Genomic DNA, 17,400 nt, shown 5'->3' with positions numbered 1-17,400 from the left:
GAATGGCTGAAGTAAATACTTGAGATTGTCTAGATCCACTTCAAAGAAAACATCTGGATTGCCCCTGGTGGCTGGCTGCAGTACAGGTCATAAAGCTCCTACATGTTAGTGGATGGGACATGGTCCAAACTAAAATGTTAAAGTACACGTCAAATACATTTTTCCCAAAGATGCTTTCTGTTGTTTTAGATAGTTCTTATCACGCTGATGTATGTTCAAGTGTACATTTTTCAGATAAGTTTGGTTTTAATTAGTTATTTGATCCTATAAACAGGGGTTGAGACTTCATGATTGACAGCTGTGAGTCTTTCTCACTGACAGGCTGCGGCCGTGCTCGGCTCACGATTGGTTCAGGCGGGTGACCTCAATGTCACGGCTCCACCGCCCAATCGCAACTGCGCAGACTCTGGCTCCAAAGGACGTCGAAATCTCAAGATGGAAGCTCCCGTATACGGGATATTTTGGCTTCACTTCTGTACAGTGGGAGGAAGTGGAGACCACCTTTATATACAGATTTGAGAAGCCTGCCCAGAGTGTCTTACTGTTTAATCAGTCAAACTTCAGACTTTGTTTTAGCCTGGTTCTGACAGAGCTATAGGCTGGCTGTTTCTACCTGTTTCCAGTCTTTATATTAACCTACGCTAACCAGCTGCTGGCTGAAGCCTTGTATTTAATGGACAGAAATGAGAGTGGTATTACTCTTCTCATCTAACTCTTTGCGAGAAAGCAAAAAGTTGTGTCAAACTATTTCTTTATATGTATATTTTTTAAATTTAAATCAATATTAAAATGGAATTTTGAAAAGCTAGCCTATTTTTCTGAACATAAATCTGAGTGACTAAGCTGACTTGTCACCAGAAAACCCGAGCTGTCTAAAAGTGAAATTTAAACACATAAGTACTATAATTAGTTCAACTGCAAGATATTACACTTGATTACAAATTAAGTAATCTTGGAACAAGGCAAGGGCAAGGAAGAATATTTATGGGGTTACGGTGTAGTCGGCAGATATCTGCTCCAAGACTTCCTCTTCCATGTGCTGCTCATTGTTTACAGTCCGATTAGCAACTTGAGACGCGAGTCAGGAGTTGGAGTTGAGAGACGACGTGTAAGACTGGATTGCTTCACAAGTAGCCAGTTTACAGGCTAATTTTAAACCAATAAAAAGCTAAATCATCGTCAGACGATAGTTGGTGGGTTCCCAGATTGCATTTCAGCTAGCGCAATCCACCTCTTTTGCTCTCCACACGGACTGTTTACCTGCATTCAACCAAAGCCTGCTCGAACGTGATTGGTCAATACTATACTACTCGCACTAGAAACGGAAATCTGAACGCTTCCGATGCAAAAATCTTGTCCCGTTGCCTACAGATTCTACATATGAATTCAGAATCGCTTCATAGAGATTACATAGTAAGACTTTTGAAGCAGACAGTTTGCTGTCTGTCATTACAGTCCCCTGATACATGAACATGAAAACATAGCTTATTGTGAAACCTTGGTACACTTGGTTCAAGGGCACAAATATTTAGAGATCATCCAGGCTATCAACTTTGGTATTTGGGTGAAAGTTGAACCACAGACACTGTGAAATGAGGATCTTCACCTATCTCTATAGTTTTATATGCTAATCTTACCACATACATTTTGTATTGGGGTTACGAAGATAAACGGCAATTTAATTTGAATATATGGCTATGGTTCGCAATGTTTCTATTGTTTTGTAGTAACATACCTCAGCTTCAAATATTAACAAAAGTACCACAGCTTGAACAAGTACCGCTAAATACTCGAAACGCTGGAGCTTTTTTGACAACAGCCGCTAGATGGCGCTGCGGTAGCACTGCCGCCATTTTGGACTGAAAACACCAATGAGTCTGTGTCCACGGATGTATAAAGAGACGTCTGTAAATCAGAGGATCTGAGGATTTTTTTTAGGTAAATCAACTTCCCAGTACGAACACTTAAATATCCCTCATTTAAATGATTATGTCCTAAAAGTAGTGAAATTAACTAACAGCTGAATCCAGAGTTATTTTCCTCGGCATAATGAACGTGCATCAGACCAACGGGACTGCACTGTCCTGCACCCTCATACTACATTTCGGGTTCTGCCAGCTTCCTGCTAGCTGTATGCGGCTGTAATAATGGATATATTAGCTGTAATTCATCACTTTATTATCTTCTAATAGACCAATGGGCTGTATGCTGTAAGCCTGTACCTGTATCATGAACAAGTTTGAGATTGTTCTCAAAAATCTGTGTGCTGGATTTTTCTAACTTCCATTTATGTCCATCGCTCACTTTATGCTCCTCTGGGAAGCCGGGCAAAAAAGTTTAATAAATAAATAAGCAAATAAGTAAATAATTACAATAGTATGCATATTTATAATATTTTCATTGTTCAACACAGGCCATTTTGGTAGACATTAAATATGACAATAGAATAGAAATTATCTTGTTTTACTTTTGTACGGCACTTTGTAGGCAGACGTTTTACTGGCGTCTGGTAGTCGCTTTCAGTCCAAAATGGCGGAGGCGTAGCTTTGCTGCTGGGCGCTGATGTTACAATGGAACGAACGATTGGCTTTCACTTCTTAGCAATATACGTTCTTTGGTAGCATTAGCTCTGGAACAATAGTAGCAATACACTAGTACAACCCAGCCTGAACACTCACAGACACAAACATGCTTTAGACATTTTCTGTATTGACACATTGCTAAGAATATAGGAAATTTGATGGCCAGCGATTGTGAATAGAGGAATCCACCTAAACCAAACCATGACAATTTCACTAATTTCTTTAACTCTTCAGACGTGTATCATCTGACAGACTTTAACTCATTATAGCCATGTTTGACACCATAAAAAAAAAAAATTTCAGATCCCCATCTGACCAATAAATTGTTCTGAAACTGCATCAATATGTAGTGACAGATTTGGCTGTGTCCAATGGTAGGGATTTGATGAATCCCCTCTATGAGACTATGAGACTTCCACCAAAGGTTAGATACAGTATATGATTTTATTAGTACGTTGGCTTTATTAATATTTGCTTGATTGTATTTTACTAACTCAATTGATGAGATGGTGAGATCCTAACTGTGCGACTTGGCACAGTGTGCTGATTTGATAAAGTGAAGCCAACCAAGCTTGCCTCCCTCCTCTCAAAAAACTGATATTACAAATGTCACAGATTGATGTATTATCTCTCAATGATGGATAAGAAGTCAAACCTAAATTAGGGTAACTGTAACACAAACTGGAGCTAATTTGTCCCTACTGAAGATGTAAATATTTTACAGCTGAGCACTGTGGTTTTTCACAAATGCTACTCGGACAGGGGGAAATATTGTTGGGGACTATTTTTGGCTGCGGATTAACAGACATTTGGTGCGCTGGTGAGTATTTACAGCCACAGGAAGGTATATGTGGGATTGAGTCAAAATAAACCACAGTGGTCATCACCAAGTGCACCCACTGTTGCTTATATGTGAGTCTTTGGAAGAATAAGATATATCAGGCTTTGGATACATACACAATACTTGTTAGAAATAAGGGTTCCAAACGGGTTCTTCCTTAAGGGCTGAGGTTCTACCAAGAACCATTTGCTTCAGAAGAACCATTTTTTGAAGAAATGTTTTTTCTCCAGGGCTCTTTGTAAGACAAAGGGTTCCATTAAGAACCATTTTCATCCAAAGAACCCTTTGTGGAAGAAACAGTTCCTCAAGGGTGTTAAAAGGGAACGCCCACATCCCTCCAAAAACTGTGATTGTGAACCATGATTGTTGTGGGTTACGCTGCACCACATCAGTTCTGGCCCTTCAATGCCCTTTCAGACAGAACACAGCAACAGCAGCACTGTGCGCTGGAACCCATTATTTCCATTGGCTTGCGCCGCACCATGATGGTGTTTTGCTGCTTTGAGTAAAGAGTGTGCAGAGTGCGCCGCTCGCTCAGCGCTGCGCAGCACGCCGTTCAGTGCGCTGAACCCAGCAGCAAGTGCAGCGCAAACCGTGTCCTGTGCGAAATGCCCTTTAGGGTTCTAGATGAAACCTTTGGAATATGAAAGTGTTTTTTTGTTAGCATCCTGAGAAGGTGAAAAGGTTCTGGGTGAAACCATTACACTATAGAAGAGTTCTTCAAAGGAGTATAGAAGTAAAGACACAAAACTGATATGTTTGGCTGCCGCCATTTTGGACTGAAAACGCTTATTATATTTATATTTCATTGTTCAGCACAGGCTATTTCAGTAGAATATGACAGTAAAACAGAAATTATTTAACTTTTTAGGCGACCGTTTTACTGGCGTCCGGTAGTCGCTTTCAGTCCAAAATGGCGGAAGCGTAGCTTTGCTGCTGGGCGCTGATGTTGCAACGGAACGACCAATTGGCTTTCACTTCTTGGCAATACGTTCTTTGGGTTCTCTGTAGAACCTCTCATAGGGGGTTCTCGGTTGGACCTTTCACAGATAGTTCAAGTTATAACCCTTTATGTTGGGTAGAACCCTCTGAAAGGGCTCCAGGTGAAAACTTTATAAAAGGACAATCAGAGGACAAGCCGAAGAACCCTATACAGTTCTAGTTAGCACTTTTATTTCTAAGAGTGTGGGATCATTTCTTTGTTGGTTTGGGTCTTTTAATAGAATTTGTTGACAATACTAAAAATGTTGAATTTCGCCACTTCCTTAAGTAGCCTAGTTTTCCCTTAGGACACGGCACCCATGGGTAAAGCCATGGCCTAGTGTGTTTGAAGTATTTCCAAAATTATCTCAGCTAAATTTAGCACACCAGTGCGTAGCTTTAACCTGGCTCCTTCTGCCCAGTAATCACAGGAGGCAAATCTCATATTATTTGATTTCCCTAATGCTGATTTAATAATCAGCCTATGAGGCTTTGGCTAGAAGAACCAGTGGATCATATTTGGTCATTGTCAATATTATTTTATATTTTCGACACTGTTTGCTCCATATAGGTTACATAAATATATGGGGCGGCTGTGGCTCAGACGGTAGAGCAAGTCGCCCACCAATCGGCGGTTCGATACCCGGCTGCTCCGGGTCACACGTCGATGTGTCCTTGAGCAAGACACTTGCCCCAAATTGCTCCCGAAGGCATAGCCATCGGTGTGTGAATGAGAATTTACATTAGATCCTGATGGGCAAAGTGGGCACCTTAGCATCCTCTGCCATCGGTGTGTGAATGCTGACATGTAGTGTAAAGCGCTTTGAGTGGTCGGAAGACTAGAAAAGCGCTATATAAATGCAAGTCCAAGTCCATTTACCATAAATGTCTTAAGTCAAATTTGTTAAACCCCATATTTGACCCTAAACTTGACCTAACCTCAACTCCTCAGTTAAAACATCTGTCGTAAAACCACACAGAGCACATATTCCACACACATACACCACATGAATGGGCTGGGAACGTGTGTTAGCATGTGACAGGAGGTTGTGGTTGTCAGCTGTATGGACAGCAGGGTTAGCTGCTGTTAGCCGAGATGCTAGCTCATCAAAACCACGACAGACTTCCCAGCCAGCTGCTGGGGCGCATCCTCTTAACATTACTCTCACGTCTCCCCCTGCCTTGGTGAGCAGGCAGCGGGGCTACTGGTGACTGGTGGCTGTCACACGACTGGATCTACTGGTCCCAGTCCTCCTCCTGCACGACTCAGGCACAACATCAGCTGAGCTAATTAGAGAAGCTACTAAAACAACCTGCTAAAACAACAGGATTCATCATCTCGCTTTAGCAGTGCGCCTTGCCTTCTTTAGGAGCTTTTAATAGCACGATTGATCATTAATAAATGCACATTTCTGAGTTCAATTAAAAAAAATAACAGACAAAATGCCCCAAATGAAATGGCCGTCAAAGGAAACCATAAAAGAGATGTTAATGAAGAGCACCCTCCAACATATCGGATCTGCAAAGGGGACATGAATAATGCAGCTGATGTAGGCTCAGCACCGCTACACTGCTGGAGAATGTAACGCTGCTTTGCGTCAAGCTGGAGACACACAGCACCGCTAAACCGGAAGAATGGTGGTTCTGCTTTCAAAATAAAAGCGCCAGTCTTAGTTAAAAACTCATTGCAGCAGTTACTCGCCAAAGTATAGCGCTCTAATTTTGAAAGTCTTCGCCGGGCGCTCTTCTTCCTGCTGTCTAACTTGACGCTGATTAAAATATCTCACTACAATATGTCGAGTAGCTGTCTAGTACAACACTGAACATGACAGCCAGTCTTCACATGAACACATATATGTTATAAACTTCACGACATAAACGCTAATAACGTCGTTACAAAGCGAATCCCACATCTGTCCGAGCTGTCAGGCAGCTAACGTTAACTGAGCTAACGTTAGAGCAATGACAGCCAACCCAACCGGTTAGCTTATTAGCTTAGCATGCAGGCTAACGGCAGCTAACGGCAGCTAGCTCGTAGCAGCGGAGACAGCTCGTATCGTGACACCGACGTGCACAGGCGACCGACGGTGAAACAGCCACCGAGCTGCACTACCGAGAAGCATTTAATCTCATTTTATCAAACGGTCTGCTCACCCGTCAGGATGCCCACTCGGGTCTGATGGTCGTGGTTGGTGAGCACCATCCCGTCCGCCGCCATGTTTACAACCTCTGTCTGCACTGTGCCGGCACATACATACACACAGTGTGGTGGTGGTGGTGGTGTGCGGGCTGGTGGTGGTGGTGTGCGGGCTGCTGCTGCTGCTGCTGCTGCACCTCTGGAGGACGACTCTCCCTGTGTGTGTGTGTGTGTGTGTGCGTGTGTGTGTGCGTGTCCTTCCGTGGAAGTGTCCTCCAACTAATAAGTGAAGATTAAAAAACACACTATGACATCAACACTCTTTGTGAATCCCCCAAATAAGAGTTAAGGTGACCTGTGTGTGAAATGTTATATTGACCAAATATAGCATCTGGTCAGTCATCAGTTTGTGCTCCATTTTGTAACACATTTAGTCTATTTGTAGATGTTGGTAGTAGAAGTGTAATAACACCAGTAGTAAAATGTCTTCACTGTAAAAAAAAATAAAAAATATATATATATATATAGGGGAGAGTGGGGTAAGATGAGACAATTTTTACTTATGCTGTCCTCGAGGTTAGGAAAAATGAGACAGAAGCAGAATGAAAACTTGAACCTTAAATTCAGGATCTCTCCTATCAAATGAAATGATCAGCATGCATCCATAACAAAGCTGTCTGGAAAAAATGACCTTCCCAAAAAAAGTGCTCCTGTGGCTCAACTTGCCCCAGGTAAGGGGTAAGTTGATCCGAGTCAGTGGGTAAGTTGAGCCATCGTGGGGTAAACTGAACATCTGAGTTTTTAAGTTTAAACCTCAGCATAAGTGTGTTAACAAACAGTTTCACAGTTATGAACTTGTGAGAACAAACCACCAGTGAGTTTCAAGACCATTGAACAATCTAAATATCATTCAATATTCGACTATATTCCAGTCGTCAAGGTTGCAGGGAAATATGAACTGTTGCTCCCTCCTTGCAGTTCCTCCAGCCTTTTGAGGTTGAGGTAGCTCCTTCAGCACATCACTCAGTGGAAAAGATGCCTCATCCTTTTCCTTGAATACAAAGGTGGGCTTCTCACGTCAAGTGTTCCCCCGGATTCTTCTGAGAAATCTTGCACTCACTTCGTTGCCCTCCAGGCTCTCAACCAAGCCAATGTAATGGTAGCTTCTGCCTTTGGATACAAAGTTTACTATGACAAAGTCACCAACTGACAGATCTGAGATGTCTGATTCACTTCTCTCATGCTCAGAAGTGTCATCAAATGGGATGGCATCACACTCTCCTCAGAACTGCTGTACGCTGTGATTTTCGTCTTGGTCTTTGGTTTGACCTAGGCCTACCTGCTAAACCCTGCTCTTTCCAGTTGTTGGGGACAGGAAGGTTGTTCTTTCTGCCAATTCCAATGCCAGTTCACAGCATTTCTTTGGAGTAAGGCCGTGGAACTGTTCAGCCAGCTTCTTGATATGGTCTGCAAGCTCCTTCTCTACCTCCTCTGTGAGGACCCTCTTTGCCTCTGCTGTTCCACTATAACCAACTGTTTTTACTTCCTTTATCTCCCTCTTCTATAAAGGTTAACACATAAAAAAATCAAACCAAGTTGTGTAACACTCAACAGTAATACCATTTTATACATCAGAGAATTCATTTGGTTAATTTATGGTGGGGTAAATTGAGCCAGTGGCTCGGAATAATAGTAGAATATTAGTGAGCCAGTGGCTCAACTTACCCCATAACCTTTGGCTCACTTTGCCCCATAGCTACCATTTTGGAAAAAATGGCCCAGTTTAGCAATTCAGGCTAATCTTTAGCGAAGGGATTAACATGGTGTTATATCTTAGTAAATCACCAACATGTATAATATATTTTTTTAGACCTGGATAAATTTGCTTTGACCCAACAGTCATTATTCCTGACATGCAGAAAATTTACTTTGATAGGGAAAAAACTGTTTTTGGTGTAAAAAAGTACTTACTACTCCTCCCATGTGCTTCACTTCATCACAGCAAGATAGAAATGATGGGTACTTCCTGAATTTATGGTCACATGACAAAACATAATCACAGTTGCCAAGATACAGGGGGTGGGTCAACTTACCCACTGGCTCATTTTACCCCACTCTCCCCTACATATATATATATGTATATATATATATATATATCATAAAGATCAAGCTACACTAATATTATTAGTATTATACTATTTGTAGAATTAGATTCCAGCGGTGGCTGTGTGGGATTGTTTCTGACTCGTGTGATCCAAACATTCCAATAACTCCAGAGCATTGTTATGTCCAAAAGTCAAAATTTATTGAAAAAAAGATAGATGTAAACATTTCAAAAATTCACATTTTTTAACGAATAAAAGATTTTGCTTCAATCCATATTTGTTGGCGTTTAGCCTTTCAAAAACAACATCAAACAAAAAAAACGATTTGCTCTCCTAGGCTGCTGCTGCTGCACCTCTGGAGGACGACTCTATGTGTGTGTGTGTGTGTGTGTCCTTCCGTGGAAGTGTCCTCCAACTAATAAGTGAAGATTTTAGAGCCGCCTCTAAAAACATACAGTAGGACATCAACACTCTTTGTGAATCCCCCAAATAAGAGTTAAGGTGACCTGTGTGTGAAATGTTATATTGACCAAATATAGTGTCTGGTCAGTCATCAGTTTGTGCTCCATTTTGTAACAAATGTAGTCTATTTGTAGATGTTGGTAGGGCAAAGTGTAATAACACCAGCAGTAAAATGTCTTCACTGTAAAAAAATAATAATATATATATATATATATATATATATATATATATACAAGCCTCGATACACGCTTCACAAAAAACTTCCTGGATTACTTGACACGCTCCGAAGCCTCTGCACAGCATGTATCATCACTACCTATAGGGCCCTATTTTCTCCACTGGAATGGCATGCTAGAAGGCCCTGTATCACATTTTCTCCACTTGAAGGGCACCCTAGAACAATGGTTCCAAATCTTGGGTCAAGGCCCCCCTTAGGTCAAAGATCACAGGGGGTGCACCAGGATTTGTCTGCTCTGCGGTTGTCAAAATTAGATTTGCACATGTATAACTAAAATCATAATAACACACTTACTGGATAATTCATACAAAAGTCTGTATATAAAACTATTTTAAAAAATATATTTTTTTTGCTACTTCGTATGCCACATTCGGTTTGAACCCACTATTTCTGCACAGCTGCAGATCAGGCTACACTAATATTATTAGTATTATACTATTTGTAGAATTAGATTCCAGCGATGGCTGTGTAGGATTGTTTCTGACTCGTGTGATCCAAACATTCCAATAATTCCAGAGCGTTGTTATGTCCAAGAGTAAAAATTTATTGAAAAAAGATAGATGCAAACATTTAAAAAATTCACATTTTTTAACTAACAAAAGATTCTGCTTCAATCCATATTTGTTGGAGTTTAGCCTTTCAGAAACAACATCAAACAAAATCAGGCCTGCACCTGTATTAACAGGGCAGTCAAGCAGCAATCTAACAAATATTACATTACATTTATTTAACCACAATAACACAAAATCAGTTTTGTCTCTAATACTATAGTAAACAAAAAGAAATATCATATTATGCATCTGTATTCTCTTGGCGAATGTGTCAGGACGTCATCACTTTATTTATGTTGAGGAAACTGACAAGTTATATTCATTAAAGAAAGTTGACTCATTTAAACACTGAATCGGCTCAGCTTTTCTCAGATACAACTGGAGGGGGGTGGGGGGGGGGGGGGGGGTGTTCAAGGAAAATAGGTTGGGAACCACTGCCCTCGAGGACACTTTATCACATTTTCTCCACTGGAAGGGCACACTAGAGTACACTTTTTCATGCACATTGAGCCACTATAGAGGTTACTATATCATGTTTTATCTAGCATAGGGGCATCCAAGAGGGCATGTTTGCAGTTTTTTTTTTTTTTTTACATGGGGACACCAGAGGGGGCAATTACCCAAATCCATCAGTGGTGATGGGGATGGAAATACAGTATGTGACAGCAGGTTGTGGCTGTTAGCTGGATTGTCAGTCATCACTTCCTTTTATTATGCCTCCGCGGCATCTTTATGGTTTCGGTTTGTCCGTCCGTCTATCTGTATGTACGTCCGGTCCAATCTCTTGAATGTGATATCTCAGGAATGCTTGGAGGGAATTCCTCCAAATTTGGCACAAACATCCACCTGGACTAAAGGATGAACTGATTAGATTTTGGTGGTCAAAGATCACTGTGACCTCATGTCCGTCCCATTCTCGTGAACGCAATATCTCTGGAACGCCTGGAGGGAATTCCTTCAAATTTGCCACTTGGACTCAAGGATGAAGATTTGATTAGAGAATGAATGATTAGATGTTGGTTCTCAAAGGTCACTTTGACCTCACAGAACACGTTATTTTGGCCATAACTCAATAAGTCATATACTAATTATGACAATTTCACACAAATTTCTCACAGGATAAAATGATGAAGTGAAGTCATTTAGGACAGACATCGATGTAAACTGCAACTTACATACAACTGCAGCATGGTAATTATAGTTCTTTTCAGGGGATCCAAAAACTCCCTGGGTGAGGAACAGTTCGGGGACAGTATTGTCATGTGCCTTGGGAGGAGGAACTAAAGTATGTATCATGTGATGGATGTGTGACAGAACGTTGTGACTCACTGTAAAATCAGCATGCTGGAGAGTTGAACACAACATACATTCAGTTGTCACCAATGTAGAAAGTCACTGCTAAGGGAGAAAGTGAAGGAGGTGGCTGCTGTGTATGTGGGACATCGTGCTCCACCAGTGAGCTGAGGCACAACCTCCTTTTGACCCGTAATGTCTGAATGAAAAGAGTTTTTAAAGGCCCAAAAATAAAAAAACAATTCCAACGAAACTGCTGACGTCATTATCTTCAGTGTGAACTGAATCACAAACGGGCTAATATGTGACATATGATTAGGATGGTACTTGTTTGATAATTATGAAAATCAAAGATATGAGATGGGAATACAATTGTAATTTAAAAAATTGTGTTACATTTGTGTGGATTTTGGAACTTAATGAACATTATATGGATAAAGAACTACATGAGTAATGAATTCCAATTTAATTGGACTACTTAAATGAAACGTATTCTGACATATTCTGTACTTTTTTTTTTTAACAATATCTTTTTTTGTGGTTATGTGTGTATTTATGATGTCTTTGGCTTGGTATTCACTAATACAAATTTTGAAATAAAAAAACAACAACATTGTAGTGAGTGTAATTGTAATTATCGGTCCTTTACTATACCTAATTGATAACATTGATAATGTGGCACAATCAGTCATGTGTAGGTTATAAAACAGAACCATTTCTTGGGTGTAATGCAAGTGAAGAGAGTTTGTCATGTTCATATGTGTTTATAAGAAGAAAGAGTTCAATGTGGTTATAATTTAGGGTACAGTGTTATTTATTGCCAGTGTATTTTGTTACTGTTCTTGTGAATAAGTGAGATAATGAGAATTTCTGTGTACAAGATAGAAGCAGAATACACTGTGTAGCGATTGTCAACCTAAAGCATTATTTTACATTTTGCAGAACATCTTAAATAAATGTGTAGCACCAGACTGAGCCTGTGCACCGCTACAATAACATTCAGCCACTATATGTCGCATTCTCCCTCCCCTGTTCCATTGCATTTACTTCACAACAAAAGTTGTGGCCAGGCACTTACTGTCAATTTCAGCCATTTATCCGTTTTTTCCACACTAACTGACGACCCAGAGATACCACGTGATACCAACATCGTTTTATTATTGACTCACAAGCCTTGTTAGAAGTGGGAACCAAACGTCTTCCACAGAGATAAACAAAACATTAATTTTGGACCCGCCAACATTTTTTTAAATGATTAATTCACGATCATTATATATATTATATATATATATATATAATATATATATATTTTTTTATTAATTCACAATCACTATATACTGTATATATATAGTGATTGTGAATTAATAAAAAAAAAATATATATTAATATAATTTTTTCCCCCAGGAAAAGCCACTTTTATTCGGCACCTTTCTAAAGGCTCTGTAGATGTATCATGTGAGGGATAATGTACGGCAACGGTCTGCTATAAAGAAATTACAGACCGCAGAACGCCCGTGATTGACCAATCAGAATCGAGTATTCAACACACCTGTGTAATCTTTTTTTTTTTTTAAATATTCATCTACATAAGAATGTAATTGTGCATTTAATTGATATTCTATTTCTCCTTGTGTACTGTCACTATGAATTGTTATGGTAAAAGACCAATTTCAGCCAGCCATTTAAATACCCAGAAAAAGAGTTGAGTTGTTCATTCATCTTCACGAGAACTCCAAACACTTTTTCAGCTTGCAAATTAATCTAAAAGACTCAAAGAGAGAGATCAACAGCCTAGTGTACTCAAAAGCAGTTTTACAGCATTGATGGTTGATCAGCATGTTTGTCAACCTTCAGACATCATAGCCTAAAATGATGACTAATCAGCCTGAGATCACTTAGAAAACAGAAATCACTAACTTACTGTATTCTGTTTGGTTGTTTATGATGCCTCTCAATCATTTCTAGCCTATCTGGTAGTGTATGTCATTTAGTAATTTGTTCTACATCATGATAATGCTGCAACCAGTGAGTATGGCATTAATGCCAGCTAGACAGAATAAAGCTCTGTTTGTCATGACAATAGTACTGTACTGAAGGCTCTCCTTTACTCTGGTGACTCTCTTCACAGCCGTCTGAAGACACCAGGTATCTGTTAAATTTGCAGTATCTGGAGTGATGATGTCGCTGCTGAGCTACAATTACATTTTGTTCAACCAGCATCAGACTGTTGTAAAATAACCACAGAACGCCTCTGTGCTTATGTGCACATCAAACGTGTCATTTTGATTAATTATTCTACACAGTTTGTTCTGTGTGTTGGAAACGAACGCATGTATATATACAACACAAATCTGGACGTTTCAGGGAAGATAGAGTGATGACTTCTGCATCACTTAACCTTCCTGTTGTCCTCGGGTCAAATTTGACCCGTTTTCAAAAATCACTATATCATAAATATTTCTTTCATGTAATTACCCCAAAATAACATGGATGGTTCCCTACTATGGTCTTTGCAAAAACAATTAATGACCACTACTTTCGTTGAATTATGGGTGTTTTATTCTAATTTATAGCATCTGTGGTCTTCCCGGGTCAATTTTGAGGACCACAGGTGTCATTATGTGCTGCCATTAAAAAAAAATTAAATGGTTTCAAAACAATATTCTAACTAAAATTTTACATATACCCGTCTTTGATAATCCATCAACATTAATTTCCTTCGATAACTATAGTCAAAATAATTAATCATTTCTGCTTTTTTAAAATCAAAGATTAGGTAGAATTTCACCAAAATTAGGTTTATTAACCTTAAATTCCCCCAAAAAAGTGTAAAACTTGTAGTAATGAGTTGGAATGAAGTTGGCCAAAAAGGTGTAACACAGAACTGGGTGATAATTTATATTGTATGCTTAATACATTTTGACCTGGGAAGACAAAAGTTGCACGGTCGACGGGAAGACAATAGGAGGGTTAATACATCTGATGTGATTTTATTTCAAAATAACCTTATTAGCCGATGAACAAACAGGCAAACATAGTTTCTTTATCATTTTGGGGTACTTAAAACACCTATGGAGACATCTGTGTATTTCCTTCAGAGCAAAGGTCCAGGGGACAGCTATTGTCATGGATACTGTCATCCTCTGAAGACTCGTTCACCTCACCAGCAAACTTCATTGGCCTGCTGGAAGCTCGTTTATACCCTTGTTGCTCGCTTGCCATCGGTGGACAGCATTCACTCATTCATCCATAGATGTCACTCACTTGTGTTTCAATATTTAAGTCATTAAAATGCTTAAAGTCTTCTCCCTGGCACTTGTGTTCGACCAGCATCACAGCTCCTCAAGGTGCAAGCTTACCTTTTTTTCAGCTCTGTGCATATATATGAAGATATAACAGATACCTGCTGTCTTCAGATGGCTGTAAAGAGAGTCACCAGAGTAAAGGAAAGACCATCAGTACAGATCTATAGTCATGACAGACAGAGCTTTATTCTGTCTAGCTGGCATTAATGTCATAATCACTGGTTGAAAAATCAGCATTATCATGATGTGGAACAAATTAACTAAATTACATATACTACCAAATAGGCTAGAAATGATTGAGAAGCATCATAAACTACCAAACAGAATACGGGAAGTTAGTGATTTCAGTGTTGAAGTGAACTCAGGCTGATTAATCATCATTTTAGGCTATGATGTCTGAAGGTGATCAACCATACTTATTTATCATTGACCGTGATTATTGACTTGACTTTTCATCTATAAATGCGTAAATATTGAGAATTTGCCTGCTGAACTCTAAAAAAAGAGGAGTGATGACCTCTGACCCCTGCGGTGGGTAACTTCACAGAAGGCCCACATGAAATGCACTGACTTCACCGATACCGAATCTTCCTCCAAACTAAATTGAAAAGCTGCCGGCCCCTCAATATGATCTGATCAATACCACGTTGGCAGATTGATTTGTTGACTGTGTAATGTCACAGGACTGATAAATTCCATACGTTATGTATGCTACGTAACGTAGTCAACAATGAACAACAGTTATGAAACTGAACATTGATAATGTTTATTATTTAAGCACAGGATCAGGATAATGGTAGTAGATAAATAATAATAATCTCACACTCTTACTATGGGGTGCTTTTTTATGTATGAAAAAAGTATTTGATACAACCATTCCCCAACAATAAAATAATTGAGTTTTAAAGGACACAAAGAGTCCCAGTTCAACTCAAGAGACCTACATACGTTATTAAAAGAAAAGCAAATGTTCCAAACTAAAGAAAGTGCAGTGGGAGCAAAGTGGATACAGGACCACAGAGAATCTCTTCAGAGAAGGCAGGAGGCTTTGAAAATGGTGAGGAGGTCAAGATGGTCAGCCAGTCACAGGTAGAAAGCTTAGTAGACTGATATAGTAACCAGGAGGAGGCTGACACTAGATAAGTGTTGATCCGATACACCTTGCACAGTCACATTCTTCATCAAATGCAATGAAATATATGTACCCAATCTGTGCTATTTCACAGAAACTTGGAGTTCAATTCTGTGATTGTCTACCTGACAGCTTGGAAGAGGAATTGCCTGTGGTAAGAAAATATGCCCTCCATCATTAAGGACAAAAGAGAACAGGAGTCCATGCACGAGCCTTGATGAGCTGATGAGGAAGTTTGGTGAGGAGGTGGATGGGTCCAACAAAACACAAGGCTGTCATCCAGGAGACCGCTGGTCGTATCCCGTGTGTTAAGTTTCACTTCCACGTTACAATTGGCTCTTCGTGTTCACAGCGGCATCTCACTTTTCACTGTACAAACATAATAATTTTAAGCCCAACCATGATGTTCTATCTTAAACCTAGGCATGTGTTTTTGTTTAATTCACAACGTCAAGCACGTGTTTATTGCGACCAAAAAGTGACGCCGAGGGGTCTGACAAAGCGTCCGTACGTATAACACGAGTTGGGATGAGAACGTGTTGCGGTACAACTCCCTCTGACAGAAGATGCTTTCAAGCAACATGTTCTGAGAGCAATGGATTCATATCAAGGTATTTACTGTATATAGCGTCAAATCATAACAGAAGTTATCTCGGGACACTTTTCATATAGAGCAGGTCTAGACCGTACTCTATCAGCCAGCAATGTGGCGTCATGGCCATCTTCCAAAGGCACTTCTTAGGAATCCCATTGAAAAAGGATGGACAGCAGCAGGGTGAACAGGCCAAATTATATGAACACTTAATTATACCCCCGCGACAACGTAGTCGGGCATACTTCCGTCCTTCCGTCCGTTCGCGTGTCACACTTTCGTTTCCGGAGTAGAAACTATTTAACTTAGGAACTTCAAACTTGGTATGCTGGTTGACAGTGTGGTCTGGTTGTGCCTTTTGGGGGTCAGAAGTCCAGAGTGCCCATTAGTTAATTAGTTAATGCCCATTAGTTCCAAAAGGGCAAAACCATTGGCCCTACTTTAGTAGGGGTCAAGCAGTGAGTGGGGGTATGTGAGCCATGCTCACTTTTGCCTTTTTTCTGTAAGGGTTGTCAATCTTTTAAAATGTTTAATCGCGATTAAAGCAGTAGTAGGCAGTATATTTTTGGCATCATTGGGCAAAAATTCCATAATAACCTTTCAGCATATTGTAATTCAACTGTTCTGAGAGAAAACTAGACTTCTGCTCCTCCTCATGGCTCTGTTTTCAGGCTTCAAAAAATCTAGCCTGTGACGGGACACTTTGACCAATCACAGGTAATTTCATTGAGAGAGCGTTCCTATTGGCTATGCTCCGGTCATGTGACCGGAACTTGGCGTTCCTTCCACAGATTTTTCAATGGCGGCGGCGTCACAAACATTCTCATTTGACAGCTAAACAGTACACTACAAGATGTTTCTGAAAACATTTGCGGAGAGAAATAGGCATTAACGTAACATAATATTGATTCATATTTGATCAGCGCGGCCTAGTTTGACCGTTTGATCAGAGTTCACGAGTGATTGACAGCCGGCTCTCATAGACAGCAGACCTCAGATCAGCTCTCACTGCATGTTTTCCTCCGGTCTGTGAAATCTTGCAGATGCTGATAGGAGCACCGGAGAACACAGAGGCACATGATTTTTTTCAGGTTACCTGTTTCATGTGCTACTGTCAGGATATAGCGACCGTTTTATAAAAATAACTTTCTTTAATCATATTTGCTCCAATCTCGCCTACT

General features: G+C 40.0%; 1 protein-coding gene across 4 annotated transcripts in view; it reads right to left on the bottom strand.

The window, feature by feature from the left end:
* The window catches only part of LOC141752025 (gephyrin-like), a 43,549-nt gene extending 36,871 nt beyond the window's left edge, over positions 1–6,678 (bottom strand). For all 4 annotated transcript variants that reach the window (XM_074609766.1, XM_074609767.1, XM_074609768.1 and 1 more), the window contains exon 1: positions 6,559–6,678. In XM_074609766.1, the coding sequence (XP_074465867.1) occupies positions 6,559–6,622 (64 nt within the window). In that variant the 5' untranslated portion in view covers positions 6,623–6,678. The remainder of the gene's footprint in view (positions 1–6,558) is intronic.
* Between the last annotated feature and the right edge of the window lie 10,722 nt (positions 6,679–17,400).

The sequence above is a fragment of the Sebastes fasciatus genome, chromosome 15 (genome assembly GCF_043250625.1).
Source record: "Sebastes fasciatus isolate fSebFas1 chromosome 15, fSebFas1.pri, whole genome shotgun sequence".
In the NCBI taxonomy this organism is placed as follows: Eukaryota; Metazoa; Chordata; class Actinopteri; order Perciformes; family Sebastidae; genus Sebastes; species Sebastes fasciatus.
Note: the sequence above shows the minus strand (reverse complement) of the source record. Positions and strands in the feature narration are given on the sequence as shown.